The 15,914-nt window shown below is 38.8% G+C and overlaps 1 protein-coding gene across 1 annotated transcript in view; it reads left to right on the plus strand.

Annotated features, from left to right (window-relative positions):
- Positions 1–14,715: 14,715 nt before the first annotated feature.
- rxfp1 (relaxin family peptide receptor 1) overlaps positions 14,716–15,914 on the plus strand; it is a 62,460-nt gene continuing 61,261 nt past the window's right edge. Inside the window, exon 1 of the mRNA XM_037779244.1 lies at positions 14,716–15,183. Within this exon, the coding sequence (XP_037635172.1) occupies positions 15,135–15,183 (49 nt within the window). The 5' untranslated portion in view covers positions 14,716–15,134. The remainder of the gene's footprint in view (positions 15,184–15,914) is intronic.

The following is a 15,914-nucleotide window of genomic DNA, read 5'->3' on the forward strand; positions in this document are numbered from 1 at the left end:
TCACGCTGGCTCATGTTGTCAGCCATCTTCAGGGATGTCTTTTATCATCTCCGAACAGAGTCTTATGTAATTAGTTGATTTGTTGGGTTTTCTCTTCCTGTTGAAGTCTGCTGCCAGATTGGGACTAAGCAGCATTTAGTTCGTATTCAAAATGATAACAAACACCGCCATCTCATTTGGCACAACTAATGCACCATCTCCGGTCCTTGATTACAAACGTACGCTCCTTTTTATGTGCGCCATTGTATCCGTTGATATCGTGTATTTTCACTGAACTTACTTTAACAATCTTGTTTCCTTTTTGTTGTGTGTTGTTGTGATGGTTTATGCCGTCTGTTTGCTCTTCTCTATTTCTTTGCTCTGGAACTGAGCACCAACACTGTTGTGTGGCTATATCATTTTCTTTTTTTTTTCAGAGAGAAAGTATATGGACACTAAATTGACCTCTTGATTAATGTGTGTTTTCAGAGGCAGAGATTACAATTAAGATTAGGAATTTAGTTTTTGTTTTGGAAATTCTTGCAGACAATAAAAAGACCAAAGGAAAATAACATGAAGATAACCTTTAATCAGCTGATTGTATCTCTAAACCTTTAACTTGTGCTATTGTTTTTATTCTATCTCTAAAACAGTGTGTTCTAAGTAGTTGTGTCAGTGCCAGTTCATGTTTGGTATTTTTACTTCTCCGACTGAGTGCCCTCAGAGCATGCCATTAGATGAAAGTGCACAATATTGCAATGTTGAACAAGCTCCACAAATTACATTTACTGTAAACCAGCATGACAAATATAGTCTACTTCAGCTCGACAAGTGCCACAAATAACCTGCTTCATTAAACCACCTACACGCAATCAAAACAGAACAGTCCCTGAGTGTGAAACAGAGGTCACTCTTCTCATGGTATTGGAGGTTATATAAGTGGATCTTCAGAGCATGCAGTGGCTCTCCGCCAGCATGATGGATTTCAAAAGAGACCTGACGTTTAAGTGCAGACTTCCCGCTGTTAAGGGTGTTTGAAGGTTGATATCTACTCGGGGTGAATTGGTTGCTATTGGGTGTGTATGAAATAGGCAACAAATTATTTATCAGATGTGGATGTAGAAGGCTGGTCTCATACACCGTTTGTAGCTATACCTACATAAAAAGTAATGCACCGTAATTCTTTTATACCGCATCCTACGAAATCAACTCGTATGTAATCCACGTAATCGTGAGCCAGGAAGTATAAAGAGTGATAAACGCTGCGTAGGGATGAGGTCGGGGTGGATCCAGTCTGCTCTGATTGGCTGTTGTGTTAGAAGGCCTGAAGGAGTGAAGGACTGAGCTGGGACTATAGTCCCTTCATAGTGGGCACCTGGCTGTATGATAGGCAACATTATTTTAATCATGCCATATGTTCAAGTGGAACTTAGCATTTCATCAATACCTTGTAATTTCATATTTGTATTTTTTGTGATAATAGCATCTTTCAAATTATGTTGAATAATAAGTGTTTTAGTTACCTAAACCTACCACCTGTGAGAAACAGGATTCAAACTTGGGTCCTTGGTGTCAAAGTCTTGAGCTTTGCAGCTTCAACCATCCATTTTAAGGATTGAATGAGAGACAATACTGTAGAACCAATAACAGTAACCGACCATTCATTTCTACTGGTAAAAAATCAACCGAAACACACCATCATCATCAGTTTTCTGTATCCTGGTTGTGTTATAATTAAACATTATCAAAAAGCTAGTTTTACATGGTAACTATTGTGTAAACATAGAATAACACCACCAGGTATACAGAGCTTCTTTTCCCGTGTAGTTCAATGGATGTCACACAGCAAACAGCTTTTGATACAGTCGTAACTTTTGAAGCAACAACAACATGATCAGATATGAAATCACGTTTCATGTTTGACCTTAAACCGGAGCACCTTGGTTCACACCTTGATGCTTGTTGTCAAGCATTGGCCCTGCGGCAACATGTTGGAGGAGGGACTCACAAAATGAGTATGACACTGGGACAGGCTATTTTTGTAAGGTTTTTTTTCGAGGTCTTTTTAATTGTGATCAATCTTTATTATTTATCAGATTGATTCAAGCTGGTTTGGCCCATGATTCAGACAGCAGGGGAACGAAAACGTCTCCACAATTCATCATCATTATCTGCTGTTTGCACCTGTGAGTGCATCAAATTAACGGCGAAGATGTGACTGCATAGTTAGGACTTGTTTGTCTCTTTATCCTTCCCTTTGCATGAATCACTTTTTGTCATTTATATAACAGTTTTACTTGAATGTGAAATAATTATGATTTGATGTAATTATTCCAAAAGTTTCTTTTCAAAATGCCATGTAGCATAATTAACTGGTTGATATCGGTAGACAGAAAATAATTGCACAGCAATTTTGGTCGTCTTATTCGGTCATGCTAAGACACTTTGCCTGAAATAGCCAAAAGCATATAGCAGCCTGAGAGTGGCTGTATCAGAATCTTTTCAGTGTATTCCCAGATCCACTAGATAATAAGTCCAGCACTCCTGATTATAGAGTACATTCTCTCTAAGCCTTTATGAACTTTCATAATCGAGAGAGAGCGTCATTATGTTAATGTAATCTGTCAGCCAGCCCTGCTGCAATGCTACAGATCACTGCGTAAAGATAAATGGACGTCTGAAAAGGTTTAGATTCCTTCTTTGATCACGGCCCCGGTGCCTATCCACAGTCTTCTTTGAACGTTTTAGCAGAATCTCTGCAGCATTTAGAGAGGTACTGCTAAAGCACTCATCTTCTACCTGTGTGCTTATGCTCCAGTGTAGGACTATAGTCATACATTTATGTGTGCGTAGAAATATCACAGGAACAGATCTGCAAAACCACCGTGCATAAAACATGTTGTGCTCTTACCTTCAGGCATCTTGTCATTTTTTAATTGGCCAGCTTATGCCTACAATTTTTATTTAGCATAATAGATGCTGAAGACCAGAGGCCTGTACTACAAAGCAGGATTTGGGGTTAGCGAGGTAACTTCATGTTCACTTCATGCGCTCTGAATTTGGAATTTGGCACCTTGATATTTTTGCTATCATTATATTGAGTCGTGTTGTATCTTTCTAATCTTTTTAATGTTTTTTTTTCTGACTAATGCATATGCTTTGAGTGAGTTCAAGGTGGTTATCGGTCAAACCAATCTCTGCAGTCCTCTAAGTGCAGGATTGAGGCAGCTCCTGTGTGTAGCTATATATACTGTATATATATAGATATACATATACCTGATGAAGGTCAGACAGACTTTCGAGACAGTGTGTGGGAGTTCTTCTCAATGTTTTAATGAACACACCTTCCTCCGATGCACTTGTCACACATCAGGTGTGCAGAGTTTTTTTCTTTTCAAATTAAAAGCATTAGAAAAAGTAGATGGCTGTTTTTTTGGTATATCCTTTGAATAAATTTGACACTCCCTACCCTCTATTAAAGCTGATATGTTACACAGTTTTTAGGCCTGTTTCACCATACAAAAGAAGCACAAAGGGCCTCACATGGTTATTTTTTTATACTCAATCAATATATGGATGACCTGGACTAAACCAGAGCAAAACCAGTTGGCTGATGCAAAGAGAAGGAAATCAACTTGGGGAAAAAATAAACATGACCCACCCTTTTCTAAGTTTGACCCTGTCTAACTCAGGTTTCCAAGCAGCACACAGCGTACATGAGCAGGTTGCAGTATTTTTTCCACCACGTTGTATAGCCTCCAGAATACTATCTTTTTCTAAAATGGCACTTTTGTTCCCATTTAAGTGATAAAGATGTCTTTGGCTCTTGTCACTATCATCTATCTATCTCCAAAATGTCAACTTTTCATGAGCTAAGATTTCTGTTTTCAACTTTGTGGCAATGTTTTTTTTTTTTAAATAGCCTTCTTTATTTGGCTAAAGAAGTATAGGAGCATTTTGTCAATACACACAATCCTTCAGTTTATCTTAAAAATTCAATTTCAGCAACGTTGGAGATAAGCTGTTCACTGCACAGCAATATATGTTTAGTATTTGGGTCTATAGAAGGCAAGCAGGACAAAAAAAACTGAAATGTTAGAGCTCTGGACAATCTTTGTATGGATTTACTTGGACAATAGAGACTAAACATGTGCTTGAAGCAGCACAAAAGAAAAGCCATCTGTGACCTACAAATAGAACGACATGCATTCAGAGCAGACCCAGACATCCCCTTTCTGAATCGTGAAGAGCTCAGTATTGATGTGTTCGAATCGTACATGAAACTATACAGTTCATGTTCAAAGTGCCAATCTTCAACAAGTGCACAACATCTTTTTTCTTCTTATTCTATGTATTTAAACGTGTGTCTCTTGTTGTGCTGTGAGACTGAACCAAATGATCGATAATTTTCTTATATTACATAGTCATTTGATCCATAGTTAATATAAAAATATTGGTTATAGCAACTTTAATAACAACACACCCTTCTTTATAGGACTGTACTTTAACATAACATCACTGTTCTGTAAAGAGCTTTAAATAAAGGAAGGCAAAAGCATGTGATGACTTCATCCGGTCGTGAAAGGTGACCGCAAGGAATGAATTGGCTGTCCACGCAGACAATTTAAAGTGCAGCGTCAGCCTCATCTTATCCCATGCTGTGTGGTTAAAAAATCAATCAATGAAATGAGAGGCAAATTTATCTGTAGTCAGCAGGGTCATTTTTTGTCAAAGTTTCAAATTCCCCCAAATTATAACAGATTAGAGCTGTCCCAGATATTATATTCAGACAAGCGTAGCTTTTCAGCACATTAAATAGGCTACTGGAGCCAATGGAAATAGCATGTCCCCATTACTCTGCAGCTCTATAAAGTTCATCAAAACATTTTTAGCTGGTGTCAAAAGTGGCAGAAACTTCCTTATCAATGATGTTGTCTGCACACCACAATGCAAACTTAGATTGTACAGTTATACACTGTAATGAAACAGCAGATACAATGACATTTTATTTTCTTACTTTATTGACAGACCTGCCTTTTCTTTGCATATTCTCTCTCTCTATTTACACTGTATACTGTATATCTGAGGTATATTTTCCTCTCTGATTAAACAACAGGGTTTTTTCTTGGTAGTGTGTTTCACTTTTTATACTCACTTTTATAGAGATTTGTCCTCCAAGACTGTAATTTTTCCTATATTTTTGGAAGAAAGCCAAATCAGGAAATGTTTTCCAGGGACATGTGACTATTTCTCAGCCCGTTCGCACACAAAAAAAAGGCATATGAATGCCACAATAATGCGCAAAATATTTTTTGTCACATTTTTTTAGTTACGTTTGTCACGTGTTTTCTGTACTTAAGTTACGTTGTTTCCGTATGTATTTCACTTATTTTAAGCCCAACCATGATGTTTTTCTCAAACCTAACTAAGTGGTTTTGTTGCCTAAACCTAACTGCGGACGCTACCATAGTTTTGTTGCTTGGTGTACAAATGACCCCCAAAAAGCGGCTTACAAATGACACACGAAAAGGCTAAAATGCGTCCTCATGACACGCAAAATGTTTGTGTAATGTCATGCTATATACGCCTTCCCATGAGATTGGGTTGGTATTTCTACATAATGCCTCAGTACTGCACACATGCAGCCGGTGATCCAGGTTTATGCTATTTTGATCATAGCTAGATCATCCCACATTATACTAGAACAGTGTGCATGGTCAGATTTTTACTCAGGTTGTAAGCTGTCATTCGTGACTGTGTATACATGCACAAGAAAAAAAAAAACGAACAAGTTCACATGTACAGCAGCAACCTTGTTACTCTAAGATCCATGTTTAAATGCAGCTGGTACGCAATATCCCATTTTCTTACATTTCCTTATAATGTTTTTTATCATTCTTTTATTTTAATTCTATTAGTCATGTAGGCTACAGTAAAACACTGCTTCCTGAAAGCTTCTTTTCTGGACTGACTGTACACTGAGCGAACAGGCTCTGACGTGAGAGAGCACACTATTTATTTATTTACATTCCCTGAATGCGAAGCTTGTACACAAATGTCAGCATCAGATCGTGTAATTTCCAAAACATTTGCTTTTTAATCATTGGGTGGGTTAGAGTGTTTGCCGAGACACTGATACAAACAATATTGCTCTTTGTTTGAGTGTGGGCGAGTTTACCTTTCATCACCTACATACTGTACATTCCCAAACACTGAACATCAGCCTTAGTGTCCAGTGACAATTACAGGGAAGAATCCAGCGTAAAAGAAGACAGTTACCCTGGCAATAACCCTCGTGACTTAGAAAGACATGCAGCCACCATTTTCCACCTCGAAGGAAGGATAAATCACATATTTTCAGCAGGGACAACTTACTGATGTACAACAGAGGTTGGGAGAAGTAGTCAGATACTTAATAAAAGTAACAACAATACAAAAAAAAGTCTGCAGAAATAGAAGGGTGCTCTTGTAGTGTAAGATTGCAGAGGCAGGTGATGGACTGCAATGAAGAACAAGTGGAGAGCCATGAAGTCTGCTGGTGGACCTCATCATTAGTCTGTCATGTCGGCATTACATGCACTAATAGCTACAATGCAGATATCTGTTCAGACACAACGGGCAGCACTTTTCACTCACCATCAAAAGACATTATGTTTTTGTTTTTTTTCTTATTTGATGACACGATTTAAGGTCAGGTGTACCCACGTTCCCTTAAACTTCTTCAGGAACTTGTACACAGTGATGGAAAATAACTAATTTAACTGCTGCAAGTACAATTTTGAGGTACTTGTATTTATTTTACAGCTAGTTACTTTGATTTTACAAACAAAACATACTTATTAAATGTGATGCATTGTTATATATTAAAGGCCCATATCCCTGGGAAAGACTCTTTTTTTATATATATTGTAGCACATATAATATAATAACTTCACAACTTCTATCTTGTGTGCATAATATATATATACAAAATCATAACATACCATTAAAACTGAATGTGAATATTATATTTTCACCTCAGTCAATTAAGTGAAAGACTCACCCCATCGTACACTATTATCTGGTAACCATGGTAACACATGTTCGCACAGCCTGTGAGTGGGGGGATTTTCCCAGATCAACCAGAAAGTAAAAAGCAATTAAAAGAATGAATGAAATGTAGCAACCTCACAGTAACTATCTCCCCCGTAATAGTATCTCTCGTTTCTACCAATTTGTCACCACTTATGCTATACGAGGTCCAGTTGCAGTCTGCACTATTAATATTCATAATCAATTTCTTCTTGAGCTCAACAGAGAAGATAAATAACAGAAGAAAAAATGACCCTTAGACTTTCTGGGGTGCAAGAACAAGTAGTAATTGTTGCCTTTAGTTTAGTAGAGGAAATGTGATTTGATGAATGACTTGGGCGTTTTACATTCATCCCATGTGGATAATCCTGCACAGGCTGGTTGCCGGGTGTCTATAATTATCTTCGGATGATCAGTACTTCTTAGTGCTAATGAAATACTTCAGTTGTGTAAAAGAACTGATTAAGAGGAGTTGTTCCTTTATGCAGCCATGCAAACAGTTTAATCAGACTTAAAGCAATATAGCCAATTGTTCCAATAGTGTGTGCATGTAAACATCATATGCTCAGAGCAGTGTTGACTGTGAATTATATATTTATTAAGTTGCGTTCAGTTAATTTGCATTAATAGAGCCATTTTGCTTCCATGGATGAGAAATAATTTGCTGTAGAGCCATTTGCTCCAACGACGCAGTTCGAGTGATTCTTTTTATTTTGTTATTAATAACCCTGAGGGGAAATTCCCTCTCGCTGCGTGCGGCGGAAGAACAATCGTAAACCCATATAAATATAAATTGAAAATAGAAAGTCGTGTCTGTTCTCTTCGAATTGTACCACGCTGTTCTAGTAGTTAGGATGTGCCTCGTGTGTCTGTTAAATGTGGAGTTTCAGATGAAGTGGTCACAATTTGCTTTTGTAATTCATGAGATTGATACAGTTCAATAACCCACCTCTCCTTTTCTTTTTTTGCATGCTAATGTTTCCAATTTGTCAATTTATATTAGTTAGGCAACGGGTGCTAAATGTACCCGCCAAGAATCATTTCCACATACAGTACAAAGCGCTTTTGCAGAGCTTGCACAGACTAGTAGATGAACATCTGGAGCTTTATTAGTGCCACCCAAAATGCTCAGAGGTTACATCCCTGATCACACCTGCTCACTGTCGGCCTTCATTGCAACTGTCTATATCTGTACATGGGTGGCTTCCATGGGGAAAAGCAGGTTATTACTGATCAAACCATTAGATGTGGCAGCCAGCTGGAGCCCTATCAAGGCTCATTTCAGCAAAAGACTTAAAAACAAATTTCAGATTCTGACTTACAATTTCTGTTGTTGTTCTGTTATAATATGATGTGTGGCATTTACCTATTATGAACCTGTTATTGTTATGGGGATATACACTCTTAAAGGAGACATATCATGAAAAATTCACTTTTCACAACTGTCACAAATCACAAACTGTCGCTAAAGGGTGCATCAGTTTCCGACGCTGAAGGGCGCACCTAATCGGTGGTGTTTTGACGAGTTGGGAGTGAGCCTGGGTTGTATATACAGGTGGTTTGGTAACCTGACTGCTCAGGACTGAATATAGGCAGCAGGAAAAATCCCTGGCACAGAACTACCATGACTTCATAACATGTATACCACTCGCTGCAAAAGAAAAGCTCAAAACATCATGAAGGACACCAGCCACCCAGCTCACGCTCTGTTCTCGCTCCTTCCATCAAAAAAATGTCACCGGAGCATCAGATCACACACCACCTGTCACAATAACAGCTTCTTTCCTCAGGCTGTCAGGTTGCTGAACAGTTGACTCATCCATCCAACATGTTATGTATCACTGTATAATATATTGTGTGTAATGTTCTTGTTGTTGTCTGGGGGGGGGTGCCCCTTGTGTAAAGCAGAGAGTGCCACTGAGCACAAGCATTTCATTGTATTTTCATACACATAACAATAAATGTGAACTTAAACTTGTACTGTATATTCAGTAAAAGACAGTAAGACAAAATGTAAACATGTTCTAGGTGAAACCCAATGTATGAACATGGAAATGAGCATGATATGACCCCTTTAAAAATGATTTATAAAAAGCTTCTTTAACCCAATTCAAAGAACATTTTGCCACAAAAGGTTCAATTTTAGATTTGTGCAGAAAATATAACCTTTTAGTGCTGAAAGTGTCATGCTTTTCGTGTTTCTGCTGCAAAATAAAGTTGTGCACTGGAAGTGCAAGTTGAGTATTATAAATTATAGAAATTCAGAAAGACTGTTTCTGTATTTCAAGGAGTTCCAGCACTAAGATATTTTTCATCTAACAGCAAACCATGAAGCCTTAAAAATGACATTTCCAGCTATTTCTGTAAACCTTTATTGATATTCAGCACATTCAGGAACAAACACCATTTTTATCAAGTGTTCCGCGGATTAAACAAGAAGCAAATACCGCACATGCACATGCATCAAAATGCAAAGATCTGTGCATTCAGAAACATAAATTACATGATTTATGTTCTCTGTAAAGCTTGTGCCTTTACAGAAACATACTGATGTTAACTCGGATAACCTCAGAAGTGTGTGGTGACATACACGCACATCAACACTGATGCTCCCTCTCGACACTCACAAACTATGTACAAATGTATTTACATTTTATCTCTACATAAATTTTATCTATACACATTTTTGAATTATTGATCACTTTTTAAAATTCATGGGTTTTCAGGAAGCTGTAACACAAAATGTATAATTTATTAGCAATACTGACAACTTGATCCAATCATGCTGTTGGGTTTTGAAAATGACTCCTTTTCCAATTGGTAATTGAATTTTAGGCCTGACAAGCACCTTTTTCTCCTGGAGTAGCCTATATAAATGAACTGAATATCCAATGAACTGGAAAAGAAGCCTCACTAACTAAATTCAGAGCGAGAATGACAACTTCAACTTCAGCCTGCCGAATGTCTGCTCAGCACAAAACCGGCATTGGTTCCAATTCTGTAGTTGGAAGTTTTAAAGTCATTAGGAAACAGTTTGGAAAAGGGCAGGCACTTTCAAAAACATACTTGGCAGGTTATTGGATGAAGCTTCTGTCAATCAAACTGATGCTTTCTCAGCCTACTGTGTTCTAATAACTATAATATGTTTATCTTTAACTACAGGATTCAAACTAATTTTCATATTTACTTCATTAACAGCTTTGGAAGGTCAAGCACTACTGAACTCTTTTCAGTTAATGTGACGACTTGCCTTTAATTCAGAGTCTGCTACGGTATCATTCTGCTACCTTTTCAGTAGAGTATTTTTATATTCAATTTTGTTTATTAAATAATTACATAGAAAAGGTTTTATTTTTACGTTCAAACAACCTTGTGAGCTGCAAATGTTTATCAAGGAGAGGAAGGTAATTATGCTTTAAACAGGAAAGATATCATTATGAACACTGAGGTTGTGAGGTCAAGACCCACAAACTTTATTATTTTATCCATTCAAACTCAAATTAATTTCCCAACATGAAGGTTTATTTTCTGTTCCAAAGCCTTCGCCACAATGTCAGGGTTAAAATTCTGGTAGAGAAAAAAAGGTCCTTTATGAAGCTGGGTATCAAACATTTTAAATACTTATCAAAACGTGTATGTATCAAAAAGCCATAAGTCGACAACGGACAACACATCTTTTATAACTGCCCTTTAGAACGACACAGATGGTGTTTTCTGATCTGATTTCCCTATCAACAGGACATCATCTGACATCATTTTTCTTTCCCAACCTTAAACTGCCAGTTCGCCTCGTGGGCAGTGCCGAGGTGCAATTGAGTCAACGGACCCTCAAACTGCTCCCCAGGTGCTGTATAGCAGCTGCCCACTGCTCCTAATACTAGGATGGGTTAAATGCAGAGACTAAATGTTACTGTGTGCTGTGCTGTGTACAATATAATGTGGGACAATAAAAGCTGATTTACATTTACAACGGCACAAGACTTTGGTATCAGAAGCGTTCTGGTTTCTGTTTGTAGTCTGTAGTCTGAGTATTGACCAGTTATGTTTGAGGAGGCTTTGTTAGCATGCAGGTAAACAGTCCATGTCGAGAGCAAATGAGGCTGAACGCATCGACCGCAATGCAATCTTGGAACCCATCGGCTATCGTCTGATGATGATTTAACTTTCTGTTAATCTCTATAAACAGATATCTGCATGTGAATGCAGATACACAATCTGGTCGTAACGTCGTCTCTCAACTCCAACTCCATTCTCGAGTCTTAAGTTGCTAATCGGACTGTAACAATGACCAGCACACGGAAGAGATAGTCTTAGCCCAGATACAGGGACCCCAGAAATATTGGCTATTGTCCCCAGAGGCTAAATCGTCGTCAGACCGATAGCTGATGGCTTCCGAGACGGGACTCAGGATGTGAATCCATGTCTCCGATGTCAAAGTCCTGCACTTTGTATCGCCACCATGCACCCTAACTCCTTCCCAATGACTTCCATGCAGTACAAAAAGCCTTCACTGGAAAAAATGCTGCCTGTGAACATAATCCCATCAAAACCTAATTAGGGTTGCAGCATGTTTATATTCCAAAAATTAAGTATTGTGTTGGCACCAATATCATTAATTTATTCATTAATTTATTGCTGGTATAGTCAAATTAAAGTATATTGTGTCACAATTATTCCCCGAAAGAATACAGGGGACCTGGCCTGGTGTCCTCAGCGGTATAGCTTTGGCCCAGGTTATAACACATGTCTGGTGTACACATTTCAGCCAGTAAGCAGGTGCTTCTTAAAACTTATATCGAGCCAAATTAAGATGACATTAATCTGGTGATATTTGATAATGAGTTCTCTTCAAATCTCAGAGAAACTATACACGTGTCACCCCACACTGCTTATATTATCTCCAGATTTATCCCTCTCAGTTTGAATCTGTAAAATCACAGCTCCACCAAAAACAACTGAGGGACATTTTGCATACTAAAACAGCAAGACCCAAAAATAAATACGCAATCCCCTTTTACAAGAACGGAGAAAAGATGTGAAGATGTGTTTGAGGATGCCTTCAGTGGTGTAATTCGTGTAATTCACTGACTGCCAAAACATTGCCAAACACCCACAGGGCTTGTTTGTATCTAATGATCTGACAATCTGAGGCTTGTCAGCAACTCTAAATTGCAAAACAAACACATTTAATGGTTTGAAAGCCAACTGTTTTAGTATTTTAAACCTTGAAAAAAGCTTTTTGAAATGTTTCCACCTACGTTTCAGAAAACTATCCAAAGGTCCACTGCAGAATCAGACCAAAATGTGTGTTTTTGTGCAGAGATCTTGTGACAACTTCAGCTTGTAGGGATGGTGAGAGTTGAAGTGAAGTGAAATTTCCAGTTCATTGCATATATGTTGCATATACAGGGATGTTATGTATGTATGTACATTGATTCTTGCACTCATAAATCAAGGCTTGCCAATTAAAAGGAACAACCTGACATTATTTATTTGCTGCAGTATTTCCTTTAAAAAAAAAAAAACTGATTTCTTTTGTTTGATAGTCTCATTCCCTGAGAGAGACTCTGTCTAACCTTCATGCCCTTTAGCTGCTATACCTCACTAAGTTCACCAGCTAGTCATTGACTTTGTCTGTGTGCTGTTTGGTGCTGGGCAGGTAGCATATTGTTTTGTTTTGGTTTTTGTCGAAAACAGCTGCCTGCTGCTTCTGGAAATTACACAAGAGTGAACCAAAACAGTCACATATCGATTGATGCAACTTTAAACCTTCACTCATTCTTCACTTGTTTTCCACTGGAACACTGTGGATGAGAGCCTCTGTTGGACTCCACTAGGGATGCATATAGGCAGAGGCGATGGATATTATGTGAGGTGGGGAAAAAAGATAAGATGAGCCAATAAACAGTGGTAATCAGATTTGAGGCATGGATCACCCTGCCTGTCAGACCAAAGCCCCCTGCCTGGGATCATGTCTTTTATGTGAAACACAAACTGACAACATCATCTGGACTGCTGCTGATTTTCTATGAAGATTTAAAAATGCACATCACTGGAGGGGAAAAATCTCTCAGGTAATCATGCCAGGATTGTTCTGTTTTCTTGAAAGAATAAAACATGAAAGCTGCTTCAGGCTTAAATGGCAAATTGAAGAGATTGTTTGCTGATGCCATGTATGTATTATGCAGGGTTGACACACTGTACATCTGGAGAGTTTACCACCAAGAAGAGGCACCTAATGAATGCAAATCAGCAGAGCATTTCATGAGCAGCAGTCATGTTTCCTTTAGAGGCTGGATTTTCCTCTTCTGCAGAGTCCCAGATACACTGTAAAAAAAAAAAAGTGTAAAATAACGGAAATTTTCCGGCAGCAGGGGCGCCAGAAAATGTCTGTTAAAAAACGGAAAAATACTGTCCGTTAATTAAAGGGACTGTTTGTAACTTTTTAAGCGTATAAATGTAGCGGGTCGCGACACATGCGCGCTCACGTGTGGCCGGAGCCTCTCCTCCTCTGCCAGCTTCACCGTGCGCGTTCTCGCGTACTCGCTCCACCTCTAGACGTGAACGCGCGCTCACTCCACACTGCAGAAGAGTTAGTTTAGCTATGAGAATATCTAGTGGATGTACAGTGGACGTTTGTGCAGAAATAAATGCTGCAGCTCCTCCAGACCAACAGAGGTTTCCCGTTTCTTGTGAAGTGACGGGGCTCCTCAGCGAGAAACGTTGTCGTCTCCGACCGGGTGCCGTTGTCTCCCTGTTCTCTCCGGCTGCGGGCGGAGACGGTAACGTAACTCGTTGAGGAACCCCGCTGCCTCAGCCTGTACTGAAGCAGGAAAAGCCAACACTAGGATCAGCTGTGATTCATGGAGAGACCTTCATCTGGTCAGCTAACATTACTGCCGAGCAGCTGAAAAATAGAGTGATATTGTGGTTTTAGCTGACGTGTGTTGCCTCACTGTTTTGAGCGATGCTCGTTCATGTCTATAGAGCGAGCACAAGCGCGAGCCCGACACTGACTTTCGTTGACTTCACGGCCACAGGTGTCGCTGCTAACAAGCATTTCTGAAAGTTACAAATAGTCCCTTTAACATAAATAAACTGTAAAAAAAAAAACAGTAATTATCTTTATATAATTAGCCTTTATTACTGTAATTATACAAGAAATATTTTACTTTTAACATATATTTATTGTTAGAATAGTCATACACCGTAAATCTCAGACCATTTACATGTAAATCACAAATGAAACATGTAATTTTACGTTGCAAAAGCCAAAATTTACATTAACTCTCAGAAGTTTTGTAAAAAAAATCTGTATTTTTACAAGAAATATTATTATAATTCCATGAAATCCTTTTCTTCTAACATAAATTAATTGTTAAAATAGTCATAAACCTCTAAAAAACAGAATAATTATCTTTAAAAATGATCAAGAAAAGCTTAAATACAGATAATTACGATTGTGATTACAAAAAATACTGTAAATCTAAGACCATTTACATATAAATCACAAATGAAACATGTAATTTTTAAAAAAAATTTCTGTCATTTTGAAATACAGACAAAAAATTTAAATTTTTTTTTTTATAGTGTACCTGCAGAGTTTACCACCAAGAAGAGGCACCTAATGAATGCAAATCAGCAGAACATTTCATGAGCAGCAGTTGTTTCCTTTAGAGGATGGATTTCCCTCTTCTGCAGAGCCCCAGATAGATTCCTCCCCCTCTCTCTCTCCCTGTCTGTCTGTCTGTCTGTCTGTCTCTCACTCCCACCCCTCTGTGCGCGCAGCACCTGTACTGCTGCTGCTGCTCCTCGCGCGTCAGACGATGGCAACTGATTCATTAGACCTTCCTCTCTCTCTGTCGGACTGGGTGCAGACCGAGTCGACCTTGCGAAGCTGGTACAGGGATCTCCTCCTGCAGCCTCTCCACTCTTATCTGCACGCGTTTATCTCAACAACAACAACACTGGAACAAACTTTTTTTCATTTTTACGCACAGGTTTCCCAATTTGGATAAATCAGCCAAGAACATCTCTGCTCCATCTCCATCTCTATCTCCATCACAACAACTTCAAGAAGGATCATGCAGCACATTTATGTGGCTGTGATATTTTATGCTTATGGAGTCTCAGGTAAGTTCAGCAACTTCTCTCTTTTGACCAAAGTCACTGAAGCTTCAATCTCTGTCAATCATATCTGCTCCGATTGCTCTCAATGTATAAAGACAACTGCAAAGAAGTAGCCTTGAGGATATCTGAACATTATCCGGAATCTGCACTGATGACTGAAAAAAGGAAAGAGAGGTCGTTTTTACTTGGAGAATGATTTTAAGATTGAGAGATACAGATGTTTTTGTATTTAGTATTTTTATGTTCCTTGTATTTGGGTTTTAAACACCAGGTAGGTGCATCAACGTTTTGAGGGTTGATGTGCCACCCACCCACTAACTGCATGCAGGGAGGATATTGTTAAATGATCTGGAGGTGGAAGAGATTGAGATCAGTGGGAGGCACCTCACAGGATGCTTGGTTATTCTGTAATGGGATATCCTCGGTTGTAGAGTCTGTGGTTGTAAACACAGACAGCACCTCCTGTTTCACATTAATGTGCAGCAACAGCCTGCCTATAAAGATCTGTTTTGCTGTGAGGTTGTTCAGTAGTGGATCTCGTCATGTCAGTATGTCAGATTTCTTGCCTTCTTGATGCCTTTTTAATAGCTCATTGCATTGCATGATCAGTGCATCCATGACTACTGTAACAGTAAAGCTGTTATCAGTCACCGTCCAGTAGTTCTGTGTGCATCCTGTATGAGGGCAGCAGGGTTACAGGTCTGTATGAAGCCTGGAGGACCGAAGGTATCCAC

This window comes from Sebastes umbrosus, chromosome 9 (genome assembly GCF_015220745.1).
Source record: "Sebastes umbrosus isolate fSebUmb1 chromosome 9, fSebUmb1.pri, whole genome shotgun sequence".
Classification (NCBI taxonomy): Eukaryota; Metazoa; Chordata; class Actinopteri; order Perciformes; family Sebastidae; genus Sebastes; species Sebastes umbrosus.